Source organism: Phasianus colchicus, chromosome 4 (genome assembly GCF_987193195.1).
Source record: "Phasianus colchicus chromosome 4, bPhaCol1.hap1.1, whole genome shotgun sequence".
In the NCBI taxonomy this organism is placed as follows: Eukaryota; Metazoa; Chordata; class Aves; order Galliformes; family Phasianidae; genus Phasianus; species Phasianus colchicus.
The window spans coordinates 42,363,137-42,387,946 of record NC_143439.1 but is presented as its reverse complement, the minus strand read 5'-3'; the positions used below and the strand labels follow the sequence as shown (position 1 = coordinate 42,387,946).

General features: G+C 41.7%; 1 protein-coding gene across 3 annotated transcripts; it reads left to right on the top strand.

The window, feature by feature from the left end:
• Positions 1-1,363: 1,363 nt before the first annotated feature.
• On the top strand, positions 1,364-23,176 carry UBE2D3 (ubiquitin conjugating enzyme E2 D3). 3 transcript variants are annotated; one of them, XM_090139334.1, is made up of 8 exons: positions 1,364-1,830; positions 15,327-15,390; positions 15,476-15,507; positions 17,600-17,677; positions 18,480-18,585; positions 19,961-20,054; positions 20,554-20,603; positions 21,683-23,176. In XM_090139334.1, the coding sequence occupies exons 1-7, from the start codon at positions 1,807-1,809 to the stop codon at positions 20,600-20,602; spliced, it is 447 nt and encodes a 148-aa protein (XP_089995460.1). In that variant the 5' UTR covers positions 1,364-1,806; the 3' UTR covers position 20,603; positions 21,683-23,176. The 3 variants fall into 3 exon arrangements, with proteins under 3 accessions (XP_089995460.1, XP_031464698.2, XP_089995461.1); XM_090139335.1 differs by lacking the exon at positions 1,364-1,830 and adding an exon at positions 2,300-2,844; XM_031608838.2 differs by lacking the exon at positions 20,554-20,603 and having other exon boundaries at positions 1,375-1,830.
• Positions 23,177-24,810: the final 1,634 nt, after the last annotated feature.

Genomic DNA, 24,810 nt, shown 5'->3' with positions numbered 1-24,810 from the left:
ACAAACATTATTTTTAGTTTTTTCTCAATCATATTTAAAGGTAAATATTTAAATTTATATATATATACAAACAACATTGGGCACAATAAAATATTTCTCTAAAGAGGTATTCTAAAGCAATATATGCAGACCTATTTCTGAGCATTTACAGTAATGGCTGTAAAGAAGGACAGTACAAAACACTGATGGGTTTTAACACATAACTGCTGAAATGCATGCAAACACAACTTGATTTACCAAATTAACAATACCCGTTGTATTAAATGATTAAAAATTTTGATTTTCGAGCAGAGAAAAGCACACACTTTCAATAGGGTGTCTGTGCAGTTCTTTATTTCTTTTTTATACAGCAAGGCGCCGAAGGCAAACCAAATGTCTTTATTATATATGGAGTCACATTGGAGGTCATTAGCTTCAAATAACAATTAGAAACGTACAACTGAAATATTACTAAATATCTAAAGCTCCCGATAAAAGAATAAAGAAAAAGGGGCGGTGTAAGCAATTTAAAGGACAGATGCAATGTCTGTGACAGAAATACAGCTGTACTGGTGCTCTGGAAGACCAGCACTGCCGAAGCCACACGGGGCGAACAACAGCGAGGTGTTCTGCAGCACTATTCCTGATTAAGATAATAAGAGCATTAACAGAACAGCGCGGGGCTGCATTTCCCCAGTGTGCAGACAGTACCATGAAATGAGCATGAAGTGAAGCAGCTTTACAATGTACTGCCTCCTCCGGGCTAGTCATGACTGACACACGAGGTAGCAAAGAACCGACGGCAGTGCTATCAGTCCGCTCTAACCAATGCGTCGGTGGGTCGCTGTCCCTCAGCCCGGCTCTTTGTTCCGGGGTCGCCGCTCCTCCACGGGACTTTCCTTTCTCTCCCCGGCGCTGCGGTGCCCCTTTGCGGCACACGGCCGGGCGGGCAGCGGCACCGCGAGCGCGGGACGGGGCTGCCTTATTTTACGTTTCTGTACGGGCGGAAGCGAGCACGCGCAGCGCTCATTTCCGCAGCAGCGCAAGGACACGGGGCCGGAGAGGTGCGAAGTGCCCTCACGCGGAAGGATACCGCCGCGTCATCGCAGCGATGTAGGCCCAGCCGCGGCCATTTTGTGTGCGCAGAGCTACGCCGGGCAAGGCGGCGGTCCGCCGTCAGTACCGGGGGGTGGGGGGAGGAGCGGCACCGCAGAGACGCCGCTCGGCAGGCAGGGCCCAAACCACCCCTCCCTTCCTCTACGTCGGCGCGGCTCGCGCCCACCTCTCGCGAGACACCCGTCCCTCTTCCCCCCCCCCCCCCCCCCGTTGCGGGGGCGGAGCCACGATGCCCCCAGACGCCGCTTTCCCGCCCCTCCCCTGCGCAGCCCCCGGGGTGTGGCTGCAGTCGGGCACGCTCCGCCCCCTCCTCCCCCCGGGTTCGGGCCTGGCCGGCGACGGCGGCGCTGCGCGGCGGTGTCGCTGCCCGCTTCGCTCTCCTGTCTGCTCCTCTTTGTCGGGCGGCGCCCCGCGGCTCCCCCCTTCCTCCTGCCGCTCCTCCCGGCGGTGACGGGAAGCGGCGGGCGCGGCGCTCCCCCAGGCGCACGGCCCGCCGGCCGCAGGACTCCGCCGGCCGCCGCTCTCCGCCCCGCTCGGGCGCCCCCCTCGGCGGCTTCCGCAGGAAGGAGCGGCGCGGCTGCCCCCTCCCCCTCCCCGCCTTCCTTCTCCTCCTCCTCCTCGCGCCCTCCTCCCGGCCCCCCCGCAGCGCGAGCGGAGCGCGGAGTCACCGCGGCGCACAGACGGCCCCGGCGGCGGCGGCACTCGCACACAATGGCGCTGAAACGCATCAACAAGGTGAGCGGCCCGCGCCCCGCCCTCGCTTCTCGCCGTTCTTTCTGGCTTGGGCTTTTTTTTTTTTTTTTTTTGTCGTTTCATCATGGAGGCGCTGCGCCACACCGCCCGCCGCGAGCGGCCCGGCCGCTCTCCCTTCGCCCCGCCGGGCCCGGGCCGCCGCCGCCGCACCCCGCCGGCCGGAGGCCGCCCCGCGGACGGCCCCGCCGCTCGCGCTCGGCCCCGCCGAGCTCCCGCCCGCGGCGGATGGGGCTCCCGGGCGCTCCGGGCCCTCCCCGCGGCGGCGGAGCGGTCCTCCCGGCCTCCCCGCGGCGTGCGGCGCCTTTCCCGCATTGTAAGATGGCGGCGGCTCGGCGGGTCCGGGCCCTTTCCGGGATCCCGCGGCGCGCACGCTCCGCGCTCCCCGGAGCCGGGCTCGGCCCCGCCGCCCCGCACGGCCCCACCGGCGGCGGAAGCGCCGCGCCGAGGCCGCGCCGTTGCACAATCGGGGCCGGGTGGAGCGGCTTCACAGCTAAGTCGGAAAAAATGCCGCGGTGATGACAGCGTAACGCGTTCCCGGCGAAGGAAGGAGGCCGCCGGCTCGGGGCTCGCTGGCGGGACGGCTCCGTCCCGTGGCCGCCGCCCGGCTTCGCCTCACCGGAGCGGGGAGCGCCGGCTCGGCCGTTGTCGCCAAGATGGCAGAACGGCTGCGCCCGGCCCGGGGCCGCGGGGTGTGTGCCGCCTCTGAGCCCCGTGAGCGGGCTCGGGGCGCTGCGTGGTCGCGACGGGCTCGGGTACGGTTCGTTGGTGGGAGGACGGCCCCCGAGCTCTGTAATCGGCTCCTGATTAGTTTTACTTTCACGGGTGTCTTCGAGTCGCCGCGCTCTCCCGAGGATTTCAAAACGGTTTCTTTCGAATCCGCCGTCAGAAGTTGTTCCCCGTATTAGCGGTGATATCACTCGAGTTGTGCTCAGCCAGGAGCCTCCCTGGGTGCTTTGTCATCAGCTCATGCTTATGAAACGCTCTCGGGCGCTGCAGGTAAGTTTCCTGTTAAAGCGAAGGGATGATGGTTACGTAGGGGGGCCGTTTGCCTCTTTCAGCATCATAACGTCGTGGTGGAAACCTTAAAACGCTTCAGCATAACTTGTGAATGAGAAAGTCCTCTCCGGCTGTGTGCTCTGGGCCTGCTGCGTTTCTCGGGCCGTCGTTGGTCGTGCTTCCCCCAGTGCTGGGATGTAGAGTCAGAGGGTTGGTGCAGGGTTTTTGGTGCGAGCTTGGTGTTTGTTTTGAAGGTGTTATTTTTAGTCCATTTCATCACAGGGTGCTACAGGATAGGCTTCCAAATTCACGTGGGGTTTACAGTTTCAATTTTGTTTTTCCCCACCTGGAATGTCAAAATGGTGATGTGCAGCAGACTGGAAGCATTGCTTGCAAGCTGCTTGCTTTCAAAACATGGTTTCTGATAAAAAATACTTATTGGGATTGAGGCTGGAATCCAAAAAATAGGAGCAATAATTTTGTAGTGGAGCTGTTTTGAATTTAGATTTTAATATTACCACTCCATAAAGCCAGGGAATGGCACTCTGTTGCTGGTGATCTGGGATCCCCTGTAAGGTCACAGATCAGACCTTGAAACTCTGCTTCCTTGTAGTAGGCTGTTGGCACCAGGTCAGAACAGGCTAAAGAGAGACCAGACCTCAGAACATTGTAATCACAGGTGGCTGATTGAGTCTGACTCGTGGCATTACCTGTCAGGGCGAGAACTCGTCATCTGCAGCAGATGACGTCCCAGACGCACTGGGGAAGGTACTTTTAGGCTCTTTGATTCCATCTTTATGGACTTAGATAAAATCCTTTATTGCACTTCATAAATCAGACTCTCAGATTGTGCTGGAGCATGTGAATGCAACCTGAAGCATGCTACAGATTCACCATACAGCCACCCCTTCCTTCTCATGTAACTCACGGACTGCTTTTTGGCTCAGACATGGAAGCACCCAGAATTGCTGTGTTGGGTCCCTGCTTTTGGAACGTGTTGTTAGAGCTCTCCCAGCAGAAGGAATCGTCAGGGACACAGCCGGTCTCAGGAAGATGACGTTATGCTGGATCTCATCCTCAAGTCTTTGCCATCTGCCCTGAGAGTGGCCTGCATTCAACTGGCAGAACTCTGTTTTATTGACGCGGTGTGTTTTACAGAAGAATGGCAGCTGTTTTATTATACCGTTGAAGTACTTCTGCTATGGAATAATGGGAAACTGTATCTTAATTTTAACGGCTTCCTTTCATGAGAATGAATATTTTTTTCCCCTAAATAAGCATAATGGCAATGAAACAAATGGAACAAGTGTATGTAAATGCCTGTTACGTGTGTGCTGCACGCTCTTGGAAGCCTTGAGTGGTGACTGCTAAACGCGCATCCTGTGATTGCTGCAGCATTGACACTTCCGGCTCTGATGTGTTACATCTCTGGAGCAGGGAAACTTTTATTATGCTGGAGTGTGAAGTTGGGATTATATAAAACAGGTAAAATTTGTGGACCTGATGTCATTGATAAGCAGCTGTTCTTTCAGCGCTATAAACGTGCATTGCCATGAAGTGGTATAGAAGGCCTAAGTGTAGAGCAAATGCAGGAGGTAGAAGTGTGTATATATGAAATGCCTTTTCTGTGAAATCCTTGACAAAGCTTGTGCCAGCTGTGTTTTCTGTCTATTTGATTAAATGCAGTACAAGCCATCATCTTTGTGTTGGGAGTAATGTATTGGAAAAACTTCAGAGGAGTTGGCATCCTGGAAGCTAAAGGCTGAAGGTGGCAAAACCATTTATCTGTGCTTAAGTACAGATACAGGGCTTTCACTGGCAGTGGCAGACTGGAGGCTGAAAAACAATTTTCCTCAAGGTTACAGCCCCCAGCACTGTTCCTAGGTGTGTATTTAATTGCAGCTTTATTCTCCCCCCCCCCCCCCACACTCTTCCAAATGCTCCGAGTAAGAGATGCTGCTAACCCTGGAGACAGTAGTATTTTTAAGAGATGGAATGCGTTGTGCAGGGATGAAGATAGCATGACAAATCTGTGTCAGTTTAACCAAAGGTGTAGTTTTTGTACAGGTTTATCCAGGTGAAAGGTTGTAAAACCTACTTAGTGTGTTTCTTTGTAACCACTTTTTTTTTTTTTTAAATTGGGACAAAAATGTAAGAGTTTAACTAGAAAAGCTAGCTCTTGGGAATGAGGTTTTCCTCTCTAAATAAAAGCTGCTTTACTTTATTTTGGGAGGTAGTTTTAGACTTGGTTTGCTGGGCTCATTCAAAATTATTTAATAACTTGAAGTTACTTGGTTTATCTTATGCTTTGAATTAATGTCTAGAAATAAGTCTGGATTTATATGGTTGGAGCTCAGAAAATTAAGGTTAGCTAGCTAATGAAGCACAGTTGGTGAAAGATCAGTTAAAATGCTTTAACCTTTATGAATGCACCGAATGTGTTGCATTACATTTTGATATTTATTTCACTGTAACTGTTTTGAATAGGCCAAGTTCCATCTCAAGTAGATAACACCATGTGGCTTCACCACTTTGTGGTTAGAAAGGTCATCTTGGATTGGGGTTTTCAAATCACGAGGTTCTACTGTGTAGTGTTTGGGAAGAACTAGCGTGGAACAACTTTGGGTTTTTGTTTGCTTGTTTGTTTTAAACTAGAATAAAATTATTTGGCATCAGCTGAAATTTGTCATCAGTAAAATTCTGCTTAGGATTAGACAGTCGGAAGTTACATTTGTACTGCAAAATGAATATTATTAAAATGTAAATGATACTCCTGAAGTTGGTAGATTTGCTACCCGTGTTCAAGTCCAGTGCTTACTGTGAAAGTCCTACTTCACAACTGGTCACGCTTGATGAGAGTGGAAGACTAAAGATTCCTTAGCTAGGATGTTTAAGCTGCAGGAATGTAAAGATTTATCTCCATTAACTGGGCACCATGCTTGTGAAGTGGGTTCCCATTCGGCACAGATCTTTAAATGTGTGCTTTGGGATGGGCGGAGGAAGGGGCTGTAATCTCACTTAAGTAATTTACAGAACTTTGGAGATCAATATGCCATTAGATAGATACTTGCATACCTTACAAACAGACTCTTCTGTGCTGAAGGGTTTGGGTGGGATAATGCACTGGGTAAAAGGTTGTCTGGCTAGCATTTTCTTTACGATCATTCCAGCTTTTAAAGATTTGTTTTTTGAAAGCAAGCCAGTGCTTTTGATATTATTCCCTATGCGAATATCTCTTCTGCAAGAGAGCTGCTGTAGAATTTTGTGAAATGAGCTGCCTTCAACTGCCTGCAGTCAGTAAGCAGAGCCGTAGCAGCAATGCCCTTCTTTGCATTTAAGAAAATGGGTAACCAAGGCAGGGGAAGGCTGCAAACAACTGTAGGAGCAGCTGCAGAAAGTGCAGCAGTGAATTGCCTCCTGCCCAAGGCATCTCTGTGGCCCCCCCCGCCCTGAGCACCTCAGCAGCTTGGCAGCAGCCCCTGCACCGGCTGGGCTACGCTGAGCTGAGGAGGGAAGGAGGGGACAGAGGTTCTACACCCCGCGGAGCCATGGTGACAGCTGCTAAAGGGGAGTGAAGAGGGGCAGAGCCTGTGTGCAGTTCAGATTAGGGTCTTGATGCGCCATCTCGGGTAAATCTTTCTGTTGCAGATATTAAGGTTCTGCTGCTTTAATTGTCTGTCCTGTGTTCTGCTGTAGCTCCCTCCCCTGTGCGTCAGAGCTGGCAGATGGGAGCATGTGTTCTGCACTCCACTGTTAGGTCTATCTCAGCATAGGCTGACTTTGCTAATGTGCTGCAGCTTACATTGAAACGTTTGAGTTACAGGTGTTCATTTTCTCCTGTGACAGTGGTGATGTAGCCATCTGCCTGTATAATATGCAGAAAAAACTAAACTAGCTGGGGTAAGAAGTGAGAACTGCTGTAATAATGTGTATATGTTTGCAGACAGCAGCACATTCTTAAACATAATTCCTGTTAAAGCCAACTTGACAGAAGTAGAGAGTATTCAGCTATATTGAACTGATCAAGCTGGATAGTTTTGTGGACTTTCTGAGCTTGCATTTAATATTTCAATGGGAAGTATTGGAGGTGTTTTTTGTTTTTTCTTTTTTTTTTTTTCCCCAGAAAATCTTTAGTGGGTTTTTCATGGGGTGCTGATGAAATGTAGTAGGCTGTGCTGAGCAAGCTGTTCAAAAAGCTAGTTAAAATTATGTTCACAAGTTTAAGTTGGCATCCATACTTTTCTCAACCCTTTGTGAAACACTTTGGGACAAAGTTTATTACTGAAAAGTGAGCCACACAGAGCACTGCAAGATTCCAGACGGAAAGCTGAAGAGAAATGAGATGTTTTTTATTATACTGTTGTTTTAAATGTTATTGAGAACCTTCTCATCAATAGCAAGCTTTGATGTTAAAATTTTGTGCAAAGGAACCCTTTGTTCTGACCTTCATCCCTTTGAGAGACGTGGTACAGTAGACTTCTTCAAGGTTTCCTCTGGTTTTGCCCAATACAATCGGTTATTATTTGTTCTAGTTTTAAGAAAAGGAGGATTTCAGACTGCTTTGCAAATGCTCTGACCCAGTGGAAGAGTGATGAAACAGAAGTTTAATCCTTTCCCGAGCATCTGGACTCCAGAGCTGCAGTAGAACTGGGGGTGGGTACTGGCGTGCTGTAGGTCAGCTGGGTGGAAGGGGCATGAAAGCTGTGCTGTGTGCTGCACTCAGCTGCTTTTATGGGGAGCTTCCTCTGTGCCATGCAGCTGGGCTGGCCAGGTGCTCAGTGCTTCATCCTCTGCCAGCAGCAGCTTCGGGTTCCTGGTAAATAGTAAAAATGCTCTAAGGTAATACTTCCCAGCCTTTGCTTGCCTGTCCAAGTAATAATGCCAGCCGGTACTGTAAGTCAGATGACTGCAGACTTTTTCTCATCTTAGACTTGGGCTTGCTGTGTTCTTTCATTCAACAGTGTAGGAGGACCTCCTGAATGATGATTTTCCAGATGAGTGGTGCCCCCTATTCTGTTGCAGCAGTTCGGGGTGGCAGCTGCAGTCTCTTCATAAATACACTTATAAACACTGTTGTGTTTTTTTGTTGTTTCTGTCTTCTCCTAAAAACCCTTCTGAACATCCGTGTTCTCTAGATAGCTGAGACAAGTGCCAGAGCATCTGAAGTTTACCTCAGTAACTACCTGGGAATGTGTTTACATCATTGGCTCAATATGAGCAGATGTACCTAATTGTCTGGACAGTCATCATAGAACAGCCTGGGTTGAAAAGGACCACAGTGATCATCTAGTTTCAATCCTCCTGCTATGTCCTTAGTTCTGCCTCTGCCATTTGCTGCTCTGAACAGAGATCCATTGTGGTTGTACACAACAGCGTAAGATGCTAGCAGAATTGTACAGCTCTAAATAAGATAGTGAAAGAATTACCTCCACAATGACACGCTGTCACATTCATGAAATATCCCCATAATGATATGTATCTATCATTGGCTTTTGTGTGCGTCTGGGAATTAATGCAAAACAAGGAACAGTCAAAGTCAAAAGAGCTTTGTTAAAGGAGAGTTGATTTTCACTTAGTTTAAATATTTAAATTTTGGAACGGTCTTCCAGACTTCCTCTAAACAACAGATGCACTGCACTCCACGTCTTGTGACATTGTTCATCGCAATATTAATTTGATGACTTTGTCATGCAGTCCTCTTTTCCATGCATTTCTTGAGAACAAGGAGAATTCTTGCATTTTTAATTGAGTGGAGACTTAGAGGTTAAGCACACGGTTAAGGCCACTTGCTATTTCTGTAAAATCCTGCTCCATTCATGGTCATGCCCAAGGTTGTTATTTGATGAAGCCTGGTGAACTACTGGTGTGCTACTGTCACATGGATGTCAGATACTTGTTGCTTCTTCTGGTGGGGGCCTTGAATGCTGGGCAACAGGGTGGTGGGAGGCCCCACCTCAAAGCCCAGCATCCAGCCAGTGTTGGTGTGAAATTGTCTGTTGCCGTGCCAAAATCTCATTCCTGAGCAGTGCTGATTGAATCATAGTGCCACACTTTGAATGTAAGTTTTTTCCAAGTGCATCATTTTGAGTTTATTTGCTGAATTTAATGTGCCCCTTCCTTCCCCAATCATCCAGTTTCGTTGTTTAGCTGGGCATAGCCTGCTTCTCCCATTGTGGCTGGCTTTCACTGCTGACCTTTGTCTGGGAATGCTGCCCTGTAGTCCTGGGTCACAGAACAGATGGTAGGTACGGTTCTCAGAGGAGAAATCTGTGAATAAAAAGCATGACAAGTTTCAGGGTTCTAGTAGGAGAGAGCTTGGGAAAGGCAGAGGTAAAATACCCAGTTATTGCTGAACTAAGAGGTAGTTAACAGGTACTTTGCACTTATCCTTCAGAACGTTTTAGTCTGTATACATGGTTTTTTAGTAGTGCTGTTACTTTCAGGGAATGGCAGCTGTTAACGCGTTTGAATTCAAGTGAGTAAAGAGGTCAGATTTTCTTCATCTTTGGTAAGATAGCTCTATGGATTTTGTTTACTTTGGAGTAAAAAAAGCAATACTTCTGAGTCCAGAGCCCAACTGTAGGTGAGTTGCTGCCACCTTTTTCAAAGTTTGTTCTGAACGCCTTTAGTGAGTGACCTTTTTTCCCATCAATTTGCCAGTTTGCAGAGGTGAACTCTGGGAAAGTTTGGGGTAGAATAGTGCCACTTCAGCTGCAGTAACAGTGAAATTTGCTGGAAACCATTACCTACATTGTACACCTTCCAAACTTGAGAGCAGGTGAGAAGAGCTGTAGACAATAGCCTCATTCACCAGTGTCTCAGGTAGTGAAAGGTAGGTTCTTGAAAAAGATAGCTTGTAGACATTGGAGAAGTTGGTATCACAGTCCAAGCACCCAGAGTGACTTTATTAAACATCAATCTGGCATCTCCTTCTTTGATTCCTAGGTTTGAAGATTGGGTATTTCAGTGTCTATTTTTTAATAAGTCATTTTGATATTGTTGCTAGATATTGTGCGAGCAGTGTGCAGTGGGTAAGCTGAAAGCTTTAATAGTAAAAACTAAAGAGAGGGCAAGCATGAAGAGTAGAACATGCAAAACGATGATGATGGGGATTATCACCACTGTTACGTTTCTGGATGTGGTGCCTTGCGTTTCTTAGGAAGTACTCTGCTCTTCGGCCCTTGCTGTTTTCTGTAAACTTCAGCCTACATCTTTATTACGCGTTATCATTGTACTTAATGATATTTTTTAATCCTTAGTTTTAAATGCTAGTCAAATGGCCAGCTTGTTTAAAGCTGATAATTTTCTGCTGGTTAGACTTGTGACGTATATTGTACCAGAGTGTTCCTATTCAGCCTAAAAATCCATGTTTTTCAAACTGTTATTTTCTGCTTCCAAGTATAGTTCATTTTCATGTTGAAAGGAATGTTGTGAATGCAGGTGTGTGGGATAAAGCAGTAGTTCTTTGCTGGCTGACACTTCTTAATCTTCAAACAGGCTTAAATGTTCTTCCCCTCTGTTTATAGCTGCTTCCAATCCTTTCTTTTTTAAGCTGTTTTCAACAGTGAGCTAGTGACTAAAGACTAATAGAGTGGTGAATTTTTGGATGCTCAGTGTTTGAACTGTTTATGACAGACTGTATTAGACAAACGCTGCGATTAATAAGTGCTACTTTTTGTTTGGCTTAAGTGATGTTTTTGTTTGCTTGATGTTGGTTTGTTGTTGTTGTTTTAAATCTTCTGTTGTAAGTGATTATTACCTTTCCTTCCCTCTGATGCAATACAAATTAGCATCTAAAAACTTGCAGCAAATCATCCCTGTTCTTTCTTGACAGGACCAGAAAGCTGTCAGTTTATGATTTCAGCGAGTAATTGTGTTGTAAACTGGTATTAAATTTAACTGTGCATATATGGCTGAGAAGATGAGTGATGTTTTGCCACTCTGTATTTAAGCTGTTACCATCATTAAAAATAAAGCTCTGTCTGTTTCCAGCTTAAACTAGAAAAATACAGCAGTGGAGCCACAGGGAGTGTGAGTTCTGAGAAGTGGGAAGCAAAGGGGCTGGCACTGACTGCCCAGTTTGGTTGCATGTGGGAAGGCAGCTTTCTTATGCAGCAAGCCGTCATTTGCTACTGGCTTGGATGCTTTTGTGAGAAGAGCAGCTTGTTGCCTTAAGTATTTACCTTCACGGTCTTGCTTGTGCATTTGGGTGAGGCATCCTTGATCATTCTTTGAATATTCTTTGAATTTTCCTCACCATTTAGATGACTTCTATAATCTTTTTGTAAGCAACTGGTGGAGAGGAATTGTGTGAGGCTTCTTCAGAGCTTTTCTGTCAATTTGTTTTTGAAAAGTGGTATTCCTGTCATTTATTATATCACCTAGGATCATACTGCTGCATTCACAGTCACGTGCCAGTGTTATAGATCTCCAATAGAAGTGTATGCCATAATTTTATGCAAAACAAGCAGCTAGTTAATGGTTTAAGTGTTTGGTTTATTTTTTGGCTAATTTTACTGAACTTATAGAGAGAGGTTGTGAGAATTTTCCAATAAAATTATGGTTACTACAGCCTTAATATGAAACTGGCAGTAAACCACAGCATGCGGTGTGGAAGCGGGGCTGTCTGTTGATGTTGTCATACTTCCACTTTTCCTTAACTTTTCCAAAACTGGTGCAAAGCTGTACCTATATGTCATCCTGTACATGCTACCACTGTCCTCTGGCATGGGTGCTCGCTCCTTAAATAGTGCTTAAACCTGCAAAATGCTGTGTGACTAATCTTCCCTGGGGAGGAGCAGGAGCTATCACAACTTTATATTTGGAAACTGGGGCAGCAGTGGTGATATGCTGGAGCTACACCGGAAACCTGTGGCAGAGCCAGAGACTACAAGTCATGGCTGTAATTCAAGACTCATCCTTTCCAAGTGGGTGTGCAGTGCACCCCTGAACCAGCTTCTGTGCAAATGTTTCCACGTAAAGCCTTGGGAATTGACTTCTTGGGAAAATACCTATTTTTTCCTAAGCCACCTGGAAAATGAAAAATAGAGCAGCTGGCTCCAGGAAAGCGTGGGTTCTGCATTGGGTATTTTAAAAACAGTTTGAGATGTAACTTGGTGTATACCTTAACAAAGGGAAGCACCACTGAAACTGGGTGTAAGCAAAAAGCTGCAGAGCTGTAGATAGGCAGTGTAGCAGAAGGAATGTGAACATCATAAAGCCCTTATGCTTAGAGCAGCACTGGGGAACGTTTTTAGCATTTTTGTATTCTTAAATATTAAACACCACTTGATAGGGTGAAACTTGATGTGGCCATAACTTATTAGTGAGAAGTGGGTGAAAGCTGGGAAAAAATTTGGAGCTTTTATCAGCCCCTGGCAATTACCAATCTTAGTTCTGCTTTTGGAAATACTGTCAGATGAAGCATATGCCTGTTGTGGAATGGTTGGTCTCCGTGGCTGAGCTAAAGAGGAAGGTCAGTGTTGGGTCTGCTGATGGATTGCTAGAGAGAAGGCTCCTCCCTTTTCTGTACAATTGCACTAATGTGTCACAGCCGTATGTCTGTGCCTGCCCAGTTTCTAGTTCTTCCAGTTCGCCCCTTGCATTCAGCAGAGCTGTAGCTTTCAGAAGCAGGCACCTCTGAAAGTTATGGAGAGAACTTTGTGCCCCGTTTTTAGAAAAAGCCCTCCCTCCTTTTGTGTAGCTGTGAGATGTCACACACTACCAACTAGGCAAATATCAGCTTGGTGTTACTGGGAGCAGGAAGTACTGGCTGCTATTGCTTGTATCTGCCTCAGTTCTTCTCCAGCACTTACACTACTGAGACAAACAACTTCCTTCCCAATTTTATTCTTATGACTGTGGTACCTAAGGGATCATGAAGAGAATACAAGAATGAGTGCTAGTTCTCTTGTATTTCTGACTTCAGTCAGTAAATCACTTGTTCTGTGGTGGAAATACTGAGTAATGTATCATGTTCCTAGCCTTATCTCTACTTTGAATTTCTTTGTTTAGCACAATTAGGTTTTCTTGTACTTCAGTGTTCTGGGCCAGACAAAACTTGAGACCTTTATGAAAATCACTGCTTGCCTGTTCCCCAGACTCGTTTCCGTAGTTAAAAGGGCTAACTCTCTATGGACCTGTATTTTGAGTCTTCGATTACTGGAGCGTGCAAACTCACATGTTTCAGTTTGTAAATTACTGAAGCCTTTTTTTCTTTCATGAAGTTTTTACTGACACTTCTTAAATACTTTTCTTACATTTGCAGTCCTACTTACTTGCTTTTCCTAGGAATTATTGATATACTCAAATTTCTCTACTGTGTTAAAATGTACTTGTCAACTGCTTTTTAAGCTGAATGTTTCTCTGAAGACAGTAGTACTTTTAGAAGAACTCTCTAGCCTATTGTACGTACCTCTGGCTTTCCACTTGTAGGCTGATCTTTTCTTGCCCTTCTTGTCTTCATAATTTCTATAAACTTTGTGAAGAGTCATTTCATAGTTCTTAGACCCCATAATAGTTTTTCAGAAATAGGATCATCTTCCCAGATTAAATCAAATAATGTAGTAGTAACAGCATAAGTACATTAAAATATAATAATAGTCTTTATGTGTCTTCCTTTGCTACACTTTATTTTAAGGGACAAAGTAGCCAGGGGAATTTTTTTCCCGGATATCATAAACAATCAACTGATCATTTTTGTAATTGGAAGGACATCTAAATGAGAAGTCAGCCTGCTTACCAGGACTTCCTTTATTTGCTAAGTGTATGCTGAGGGGAAACCTGAAAATTAAAAAAAAAAAAAAAAAAAACGCTTTCCATATAAAAGTTTTTACATTTCTTTTTTGTCTTTACGTAGATGGTTTAAATCTAAGCTAGCAAGTCCATGGAACAACATGTGGACCTGAGCAGAGATTTCATTGCAGAAATAAGAATGTCCCAGGCACCCCCCAGCAATAACAGGGGAGTGCTGTATGACAGAAGAGTGCTCTGTGTAGGGGTTTTCTGTGCTCTAGAGAGAGCTGTTGTCCACCCTTACAAATGACTGCAGCGGTGAAATGGATGAGAACACTCGTTCCACTGTGCCATTGCTTATGAAAACTGATACAGTTCCATTTTTTTTTCTGCACAGTCTCATACCAGTGCAAAATTCAAATCTTGTTAATTGGAAAGGTGATGAAAATCAACACTTATAAGGAGGGGAAATAATGGTCTTCGGTGTTCTTAGAACCTATGGGCTTTTACACATTCCTCTCTTCCTGTGTTTACAAGAACAAGGTATTCACATTGGAAGGAATGCATTTTTCTTCTCATTTTGTTTTGGTTTACATTTACTAATTTTTCATCAAATGTAGAATTTGTCAAATCTAAAAGATAGACATCAGAACTTTCCCAGGCAGAGCTGGCTGCTGTCTGGTCCAAATGTGCGTGTTTCCAACCAAATGAATGTGTCTGGGTTCCTTAGAAGTCTGAGACTGTAATGGAAAGTTCTTGTTTTAATGGCTTGTGTGGGCCTGTAGTAAATAACTTGGGAGCAACTGCTAATATCTGGGAGAAGGACTGAAGGTTTTTCCCCATTCTTGTGACTTCGAATGCCTTGACAAGTGCAGTTTTACACAAGTTCTTGAAGCCATTTTTAGCTTTGAAAAACAGCAGGGGGGAAGGAAGGTATTTGCTACGTTCTGTAACTGAAAGCCATCATTTTGTTAGAAAATACACCATCCAGTCAGGTAACCTACAGAGTGTTTAAATGAATCCAGAGTTTCTGAGATTCATCACTGTGATCTTGATACTAGACAAGGAATCCTCCATTCTGAGTTTCTGTTTTTGTTCCCTGTGAAACAAGGGAGCGGGGGGATCTGGTTTCTGCATCTTAGTTCAGAATTTTAAAGGCACAATTGTCATGAATGTAAAGTTTAAAATAAAAAGTGCAGATACTTTGCCTGGTTCCGATATTTGTCAACATCTTCAATTTACTTGTCTGCTTTATCTTATGAAAAATGTGTTCTTGCTAGAGGCAGTGGGGAAAAAAGCAACTGAATTTTATACACAGTGCTTTCTATGTCATGAAAACTAACCACAGCTTTCTCATTCCCAGCTTAACGCTTCTCTGGCTAAGACTTAATCCTTGGAAATCATGATCAGAAACTGGTTAGACTTAGCCCACTGCAGGCTCAGTGACCTGGTCTCTTTGTCTGTTTTGCAACAGGAGTGTCTTAAGAGGAGTAAAAAGTAGTGATATTTAGAAAAGTGTAGTTATCTTAATTGTTGACCTTCGTGTTCAGTTTAGCCAGTTGTCTTTTACAAAGGTGTTTCTGATATTGATCTGTTGATTTAATAGTTGTCACTGCACATTCTTCTGTATTTGTACATGGAAAAACTTTGAGAGGTTTTTGTTGGACATGAATTGAAAACGACTGTTGAATTCATTAGCATTTCTTCTCTGAACAGATCTTTGTTTTTTTTTTTTCTTTCTTCCTAAGGAACTTAGTGACTTAGCTCGTGATCCTCCAGCGCAGTGTTCAGCAGGTCCTGTTGGAGATGACAGTAAGTAATCTTAGGTTTTTAGTTTTGCTCTACTAACACAAAGCATACCATGCTTAGATAATAATGCAGAGTTTTTCTTTTGTAGTGTTTCATTGGCAAGCCACGATTATGGGACCTGTAAGTATTCTATTTCTTGTGATGTAATATTAAACCAGTAGATCCTATTCAGGAAGAACCTGTGTGTTTTTTCCCTATTTTGCTTTTTTGTTTTAAAACTCATTATCAGACAGTAGCTCTAGAGGTATTTCTTATAGTAACAGAAAATGGAAGTGAGAAAATAATCAGTCTGAACACAATTTTGTTGCTGGGGTATTTATACCAGAACTCATATTGGGGGTGGAATAATTTCTAGAACAATCTTGGCCGTTATCACCTTATTTCTAGACAGTTTGTTTGCATTTAACTGTTTCTACACTTTGAGTTATGACTGAGGAGAATCCTGTGTGTTAAATGTACAGTACACAACTGAAACCTGAGTATTCATATTTCCTTGTTAAAGAAGGCAAATACTTGTTCTAACTAAAAACATAACACGCAAGCACTTGACATCTGCAATTCTCAGGGCTAATTAGCTATATTTAGAAAACTTTTTATAACTTGAGACCAGTATCAGATGCCAGTAGGCCTGGAGCCCCAGAGTTATGCTTCTGGTGAGGCTCAGAGTAGGAATTAAGTATCAATGATGCTCAGTTGTCCTACTTCTGTATAACTACAAGCATGTTTTAAGTAGATCACCACTGAGAGTTTGCGTGTCAGAGGTTGACTTCATTGGAAAAATGACTTCATTCCCAAGTTCCTGGTCCTCATTGATTGTAACTAAGTGCCTCAAAAAGATAAAAATCATTTGAAATACAAGACATGTTCTGCGCTGTACTGAATTTGATTTTATGTACCTGGTGTCTGCATGGTCATAAGGTATTAAGTATTAAACATCAGTTGAATTTTAAAATGGCATTATTATTTTTAGCTCCTGGTTTAACAATGTACAGCTCCTTTCTTTCCCTTTGTGGTTTCCTTGGTGTCAATCAGAAAGATCTGTATTCCTGCTTCAAAATTGGCCTGACAGTGTGATGTTAGCTCTAGTGCTCACCTGGTGCTGCTTAGTGCCTTCAAGGGTAGTATCAATCATCTGGCATTCCTGCTCTGCGGATATTACAAAGGCTGTGATTTTCTTAATAAGATGCAAGAGTGCTTGTATTAGTTCATCAACTTCAGTTTTAACATACTCTGGGAGGAGTTTGCTCCCACACTTGCTAAAATGTGAAGTAAAGGGGTTGTTTCTTTAAGTTTCATGTAGTACCCTTGACCACATACAAGAGGTTACATCTATTGCTAGGTTGTTGGTATGGTACTGTGTAAGAGATACGACCTGTGTGTTTTCAGGTTTTAGTCCCTTGTGTTGCAGTATTTCATTTGTTTCTTTGTAGCTGAGAAAGACATAGTGTCGTCTTACACTGGTATGAAATGTTCTTACAGTGAATATAAAGATTCAGATAACAAGCAATTCAGAAGTGTACAGTGTCCCACATTCATTTTGATAGCCATACTCCTGGAGTTGTGTTATAGTTTTCACTTCAAACAGCGATAATGTGCAGTACTCTCCCATACCTGATAATGTTGAAGTACTTTTCTGTAAAAGAGGAAGAATTCTCTTTAATCTCAATGTGGTTTTTTTAATCTTGATGCTTTTCTTTTTACCCTCTTCCCCGTCCTTCCCCCTTCCCTCCCAACAAATACCCCATGGAACAAGGAGTTAGCTATGTGTTGGTAGTTTTTTCCAGTGCTAAGGAACACCTAAGCTAAGGGTAGAACTTATGGGAGGCCTTTGGCTGTTGTAAAATTGGGTGGTTATAACAAATACATTCCAAACACTACTTGTTTTTGAACCTGTTAGGCAGTACTTCCACTCTTTACCATTCAATTGGGCCATCTCAGGGAAACTGAGATGCCTTTGCCAAATTGTTCTGAGTGAATTGGCAGAAACAATTTCTTTGAAGCATCAGCTTCAGATCAGGTCCATCTGGAAAGAGAGATGTCTGTTCAAGTATCACATACCTAAGGAAGTAGTTGAATTTTAACTATGTCTGTTACATTGGTGTAATAGACAGTTCAACCATTGAAACAAGTTTATTTATGTATTTAAAAACAACGTCTTCTTGGAATTTGTCCTAAGGATGATAATAGGAGAATTATTTGTTTACTTTGGCAGAATGACAGTCCATATCAGGGTGGTGTATTCTTCTTGACAATTCACTTTCCTACAGACTACCCTTTCAAACCACCTAAGGTAAGTATTGTTTTCTCACTTGTGATGTTAGCTGTCTTTAAAGAACCAACTAGAGGATAGAAAATGCCAACATCCGTGTTCTGATGTTGTGAAGGACTTGGTTTTTTGTGCATTCTTAGAGTATCTTAAATGCCCAGGTCCCTCTCTATAACAAAAATAGGTATGCTGGCATACATTTTCGGGAGAAAATTCATGAATTCTGAATGTCCTGGGTTAGCGTTTGGTTTTATTTTTGTTTTTCTTGATTGTTAGGAAAACTTAATAGCTTTGTGTTACAACAGAATTCTTGCTAAGGGTGCTGTCAAATCTTACAATATGGCTGTTTGGGTTATTCCATGAAAACATGACTCTTGGTGAGTTCTTGAAGTCAGTGATTGTATCTCTTAGTGTTTGGCAGTAGTTATTAAATAATAATGGCTGGTAAAACTACAGAAAAGTATGTCTGCTGTTTTTTTTTTTTTTTTTTTTTTTTTTTACAATATGAAAGTGCATGCTGGAGTAACCATAACGTTTGGAATTCTTTAGCTTCACGATGTTACTGTTGCCATGGTTCAGACACTTTGGTTGAGCATGTTCATCGTCATGCAGTCAACCGTGATTAAAGCACAGCCTACCACTTGCCCTCTTTCTGAATTAGAATGATAGCTGGATATTGAGAGTGCTTTCTATGAATCTGTGATAGGATTTAACTGCTTAATTATTTTCTTTAGCAGGAAATTGAGTTGACTGACGGCTTGACTGAGAATAGAAGATGTTGTCATAAATCAAAACAAACTCTTCGTATCTTTTTTTTTTTTTACAGGTTGCATTTACAACAAGAATCTATCATCCAAATATTAACAGTAATGGCAGCATTTGTCTCGATATTCTAAGATCACAGTGGTCTCCTGCTTTAACTATTTCTAAAGGTAACTTCTATGAGGAAGAGATGTTTCCATTTGGCGTTGGATACTATGCTTTTAGCTTTAATACTCTTGAGTTTCTGCCTATCTCTTGAGTTTTCCTTTAAATCCAGTCTGTATTTTTGCCAATTTAATAATGATGTCTTAAGATATTTGTAAATGAAGGTTTTGTTTTTTCAAATACTTTCTTCTAACTGGCTGTTTGAAGGCCTTACGTGACTGCTTATTTGCTGCGCTCTTTTTAGCAGTGTGTACTAGCTTAGTTCCAGAGTAAACTACTAGCATTTGGATTGAAGAAAGATTGTGGTTGTGTGTTCTAACCTAAAGTGGAGACAGTGCTTGTTTCCTGCTCTTCAAAAGTACGTAAAAATACGTACTTGCATATCAATTTAAAGATGGCTTTCATTTTTAGTAATTAAGTCTTCATAGTTTGTTGTGGGTTTTTTTTTGTTGAGTCTGTCTAGGATTGCATGCTGCGCTACGTTGTCACATCAGTACAGTTAACAAGAGTGGATTTTCATAAATGTTGCTTTCAGCTGCTGTGCATGAACTTCATGAACTAAACTTTGTGGTTATACTTCAGGATATATTGGTGTTATGCTGCAGTAGAAGCTTTGTCTTTTTTTTTTTTTCATTTTAATGTATTAAATAACATTGAATGCTCAAATGTTTTCACGACGATCAAATTCTTTTTTGCTTCAGAGGTATTGGTCACTGTAGCTTCAAAAGATCCATCAAAGTACTCCTTTGTTTACAGAACTTGTAATTCCTGTCTGTGCAAGGTGTAGGTTTGTGATCTGGATGTGGATACCCTACTTCTTAATGTTGTCACTTGTTTTTCTTTCAAAATTTCTGTGAGAGTAGACGTTGCAGACTACATCAGTGTTACTCTTCTTTACAACCTACATGCAGCTTTAACAGTGGAAAACAGGGTGAATTGTCTTAGTACAGAGAAAAAAATCAACCTGATCAGAAGTAAATGAATAAGGCTTAGTTTTGGTAATTAAAACTTGGAATATTCTTGTCATCAGAATACATAACGTGCTTTAAATTGACTGTTGCCTTTCATCACAGCGCAGGGGATAAACAACAGTGCTGTTCTTGTGCGTGTTAACTGAAAGTTACCAGAATTGGTAAAAAGCAAAAACAAAAAACCAAAAAAAAACCCAAAGCAATAACATTGCGAACTTTTAAGTGATTCATATCTTGTGTGTGTTTATTTATTTAAAGTGGGCTGCAAATTTATTTTGGCCATGTGTCAGGGGAAAAGTTATTTGGGTTCTCTGGTGTCCTGATGTTGTTCTAATACAAAGAACTGTACTTGAAGGTGATTGCTCCTATTTTGCAATTGATGTATATACATATGTACTTTTTTTTACAGTTCTCTTATCCATTTGTTCACTGTTATGTGATCCAAATCCAGATGACCCTCTAGTGCCAGAGATTGCACGTATCTATAAAACAGACAGAGACAAGTAAGTACAGAGTTGCATAAGAGCAGTATTGTAACAAACTTGGTGAAGAGTGCTTTCTCAAACAGCAGTTGTACTGAGCGAGTCTTTTAGTGGAAAAGCTGAAGTGCAGAGAACTGTGTCTCAAAGTACTATCTATTCTTGATAGTAATCTAAACAACGGGGCTTAGTATCTTTGAAGTTAAGGGAGAAGGAAGCTATCTTTTTCTCACAAGTATGGCGATATTTGAAAGTACATGTTGCCCCATTTATTGACTTATGTGTAAGTAGGACAGATACTCAGAGGAAAAGACAGCTTTGTTTTTTTGGTGCTCTTTTTAGTAGCAACTTGGTATTTAATTTGAAGATTTCCCCTTGAACAAAGCTTCATAAGTTTTCCCTATCTGTGTTGAAATGATTGTTTTTATTCCTTACATGTCTTAAAATTTTTCCACGGATAGAATGACATAAATTAGCCTTTGTTTGTTTCATATATTAATGCTAAATATACTTGTCCAATTAGGTACAATAGGTTAGCAAGAGAGTGGACAGAGAAATACGCTATGCTGTAGGGTAAGAATATCTGCACATATCTGTGCATTTAACAAAATGGAAACTTGTCAGCACTTGAGTGCTGCATGCTTTAAGGCACTGGATTAACTAACAGATAATGGGTGGACCAGTTACTGAACTTGAATATTTAACAGCTTGATCTGTGGTTAGTGTGAAATGTATTGGCCAGTCACTATATCTCACAGATACTGCTCTTGCATGGCAACAACAACAACAACAAAGAATGAAATAATTACTGAGTTTGAGCCAGCTTGTCAACTTGTTCTGTCAAGTATTTATCCAGATTTTGCCAGAATTTCATTAAAAGTGATGCCCTGAAAGCAGTACAGTGTAATCAGACTTTATGCATAGGTATGCAAAACTTTGGGCAATTGAAATTTCAACTTCTATTATTCACCAATGTCTGTCTTTTATATATTGCAGACTAGGAAAATGTATGGGGATTATGTTCTGCTTGTATAGTTGAAAATTAACTTCTTACTGACAAGCATGGAGTTAAGTATAAACTAATTGTCAGCTCAGTTCCTGTGGAGGTAGTATACTTAAAGATAACATCCTTTTTAAAAGTTATTTCAGCAGTATGTTAATGTGGAAAGAAAATACAAAGTATGAAGAAAATTTGCTATTATTTTACTGTTAAACAAGAAATTTGACAAATTCTAAATGCAGTAGTATTATTAACCAAGTAATCTTTACTTATGGCATGTGATCCTCTGTAATCTTTATCTAAGAACAATATTTAAACAAAACACTCCCTTTGCCCCTCCTACTCCAAATGGTCTATATTCCTTCCAGTTATATTGGAGTAGTTATTCACACCTTCCACTTGATTAGTTATTCACAGCAGACCTCCAGCAAATATGCTTGACTTGAGTTTGAACTGTTTCATATAAATTTAAGAACATCCTGGTTAGTCTAGGGAGGGATTTGTTTGAGTTCTTTCCCTTTGTGTTATTAAAAAGAGACTTTTCTTGATGTGAAGACAATCGGGAGATGAGGTTAAAGTAATACTTAATGATTAAGGGTTTAGGGAATTGTTACTTTCATGCTGACAGTAACTCAGTTCTTGTTCTTTGCAGGTACAACAGAATATCTCGGGAATGGACTCAGAAGTATGCCATGTGATGCTACCTTAAAGTCAGAATAACCTGCATTATAGCTGGAATAAACTTTAAATTACTGTTCCTTTTTTGATTTTCTTATCCGGCTGCTCCCCTATCAGACCTCATCTTTTTTATTTTTTTGTTTACCTCCTTCCATTCATGCACATGCTCATCTGAGAAGACTTTAGTTCTTCCAGCTTTGGACAATAACTGCTTTTAGAATCTGTAAAGTAGTTACACAAGAACAATTGCCCAAGATTCAGAATTTTTTTTTTAATGGAGCATGTGTATTATGTGGCCAATGTCTTCATTCTAACTTGGTTATGAGATTAAAAAAATACATTCCTCATTGCTCTAACAGATACTGAAGATAACACCTGAAAGGGGTGAGAGGAGATGGATGTTCAGTTTTCTCCCATCAAAGAAGTAACATTGCTGTAGCAGCATCCATCTTGTTACAAACCTTCTAGTGTTAGAGAACTGAGGTTTTATTATATACATTTACTCATAACTGTTATGTCTGGAGAATTGGTACTGAATCTATAGCATCAGCAGAACAGAAAATGTGATGTATCTTATGCATGTCAATAAAGGAATGACCAGTTCTTGTTTTACAGAGAATGGAAATTGGAAGTCAAACATCCCTTGTATTCCAAAATAGGGTCTAAGAACATTTTTGTAATTCATTTAAATTTTGTTAGGAGGCTTGGAGCTATTAGTTAATCTGTCTTCCAAAACACTGTTTAATATAGCACTGAATAAATGATGCAAGTTGTAAATGGATGAGTGATCAACTAATAGCTCTACTAGTAATTGATTTATTTTCTTCAATAAAGTTGCATAAACCAATGAGTTAGCTGCCTGGATTAATCAATATGGGAAACAAAATCTTTTGTAAAAGCAAAGCTGGTTTTTGTATATACTGTTGGGATTTGCCTCATTGTTTAACATCAAATAATGATGTGAAGTTCAATAGAGTGAATCTTTTGCCATTTTCAGTTATAATGCTCAGTCTTTTGCAGGTTGACACATTGTTCGGCCTGATGTATGCAGAATTAATAAGCTAACATAGTAGTGTAGCCTTAGTAGTGTGCTACACGTGGTGCTGGGAGCCCAGCGTTCAAGGATGGACTTGGGACCCAGCAGATCTGAAGTGGTGTATTGTGGAGATGCTTCCTGATGCACCTGTGTTTGCTGACTGAGAACCTTTTTCTTCACCTTGTACGCTTGACAGCTGAAAGATCTTAATATGGGAGTAATCATGAGGCAAAAATATAAAATAAAGTACTGTTTTGATGTGGGAGTTGTCATGAGGCTGTGTTGAAGTGAATTTACTATGTGGGATGTTCGTTACCATTGAAAAGGACTTGTTCAGCCATGCTGCCATTGACATTAATGACTATTTTAATGCAACAGACACTTTCCTCATGTCAGGTGACTAAACGTGAATAAAGACTCATTGCTATTGGATTTTTGTTCTACAAGAAGCATTGTCTTGTGCCATTAGTTTATCTTTGCAGCATTAAGGGCATTATTAAGCATCCGGCTCTCCTGTTTCCTGCCCTCTTCCTTCATATATTACCTTGTTTTATTTGTTTTTGTTTTTTTTGTCTCCATTCTCAACATCCATAGCTTCATTTTCTCTAGTCTTGTACTATCAGTTTATCATGCATCTGTGACTTCGCACGGCACCACTTTTGCACAGCTTATAGTTATGTACATTCTGATTCCTTGTCCCCACATGGATGTGGAAAGCTAGATGTAAAATAAATGTTAAACCTTAATTTTTATATAAAAAAAAATTGAACATGTAGTTTGGAAATGATTTGTTCCGGTTTTAAATTATAAAAATGAACTTCTTTTTAAAGTTGGCTTGAAATTAAGAAAACCAAGCTGTCTTTAACAGTGCATGCCTCACTGAAATGACGTGTTTACAGGTTTGTTTGTGAAGCTGCAGTTTGTGTAGTATTTCTGCCTTGCTAACCAAAGGTTTTTATTGGGCCAGTTCTCTGGAATTGAATATACTTGAAATGCAGCTGCCAAATAGCATTGCAATCGAGGTAAAAGCATGTATCTGTAATCTGGTAAATATGTTGCTCTTACCTTTGTGGTAATTGTGTTAATGTAATGCTTATTACTTTGTCCTGGAGCCATAGCCACTGAAATTATGATTGTGATCAACTAAAAAGATGTGAGATGAAAGGCACCAAATTTTGTAAAACTCGAGGTGAAGATGAGGGAGGTTCAGAAAAGAAGATAGTAAAATGTTGCATGGAAGATGGAAATCTTGCCTGGACTGCTATGTATTTCTCATGTACTCCCTGTTGGTAGGTATGTGATAATTTTCAGTAAGAGGAAAGCATGTATTTTGATGAAAGAGTGATTGTGAATTGTAGATGTTATACATGTGTACCAGAGATTATGCTGTTGTGAGATGGGAAATAGTAAGCGTTCTGTCCTCAAAGCAGTCTTGGGTAGTGTGCAGGCTTCACCTGAAGGTGTGCTGGGTCTCAGTCTTAAAAGCAGGGGGTGTTGAGGAAAGACACTGGCTAACGTGAGCCCAGAAAGAAATGAAAGAATTCAAAAACTTCTGCCAAAACAAAAAGGTTAATTAGTGATTGTCTCAATAAGTAAGTCTACCACAAGTCCAGAAAATTGTAGTTGTCCAGCAGTTGTAATGAAACATATGGAGGAACAAAAAGTATGAGTTGAGCTTGTGAAAACTGGGGGGTTTGGGAAGCACTGAAGTTGAGTTGTCCTGCCCAGCTCTATTAGAAAACTTAGTTTAGGATGACAAATACAATAATAGCTTCAGCTCAGTAGTCAACTCCATCCTGAAAGTACTGAATTGAACAAAATCTCATTTTGTAATGTATTTGAGGTTGTTTTCAGTGTAGAAAACAAAGATGTTGAAAGCAAAGTATTTCTGAAACAAAAGTGTTTTTAAGCAGATGACAAGAGTACAATCTGATTACTTTGGAGGGATGGAACTGCAGTCTGGCAGTTGATTAAAGAACAAGTTAATGTAAGTGTGTAAATTGTATCAGTCCTGTTAGATTTGATAACTGCTTGGGCAAAAAAAGAATTAGCATTAGTTAAAAGGA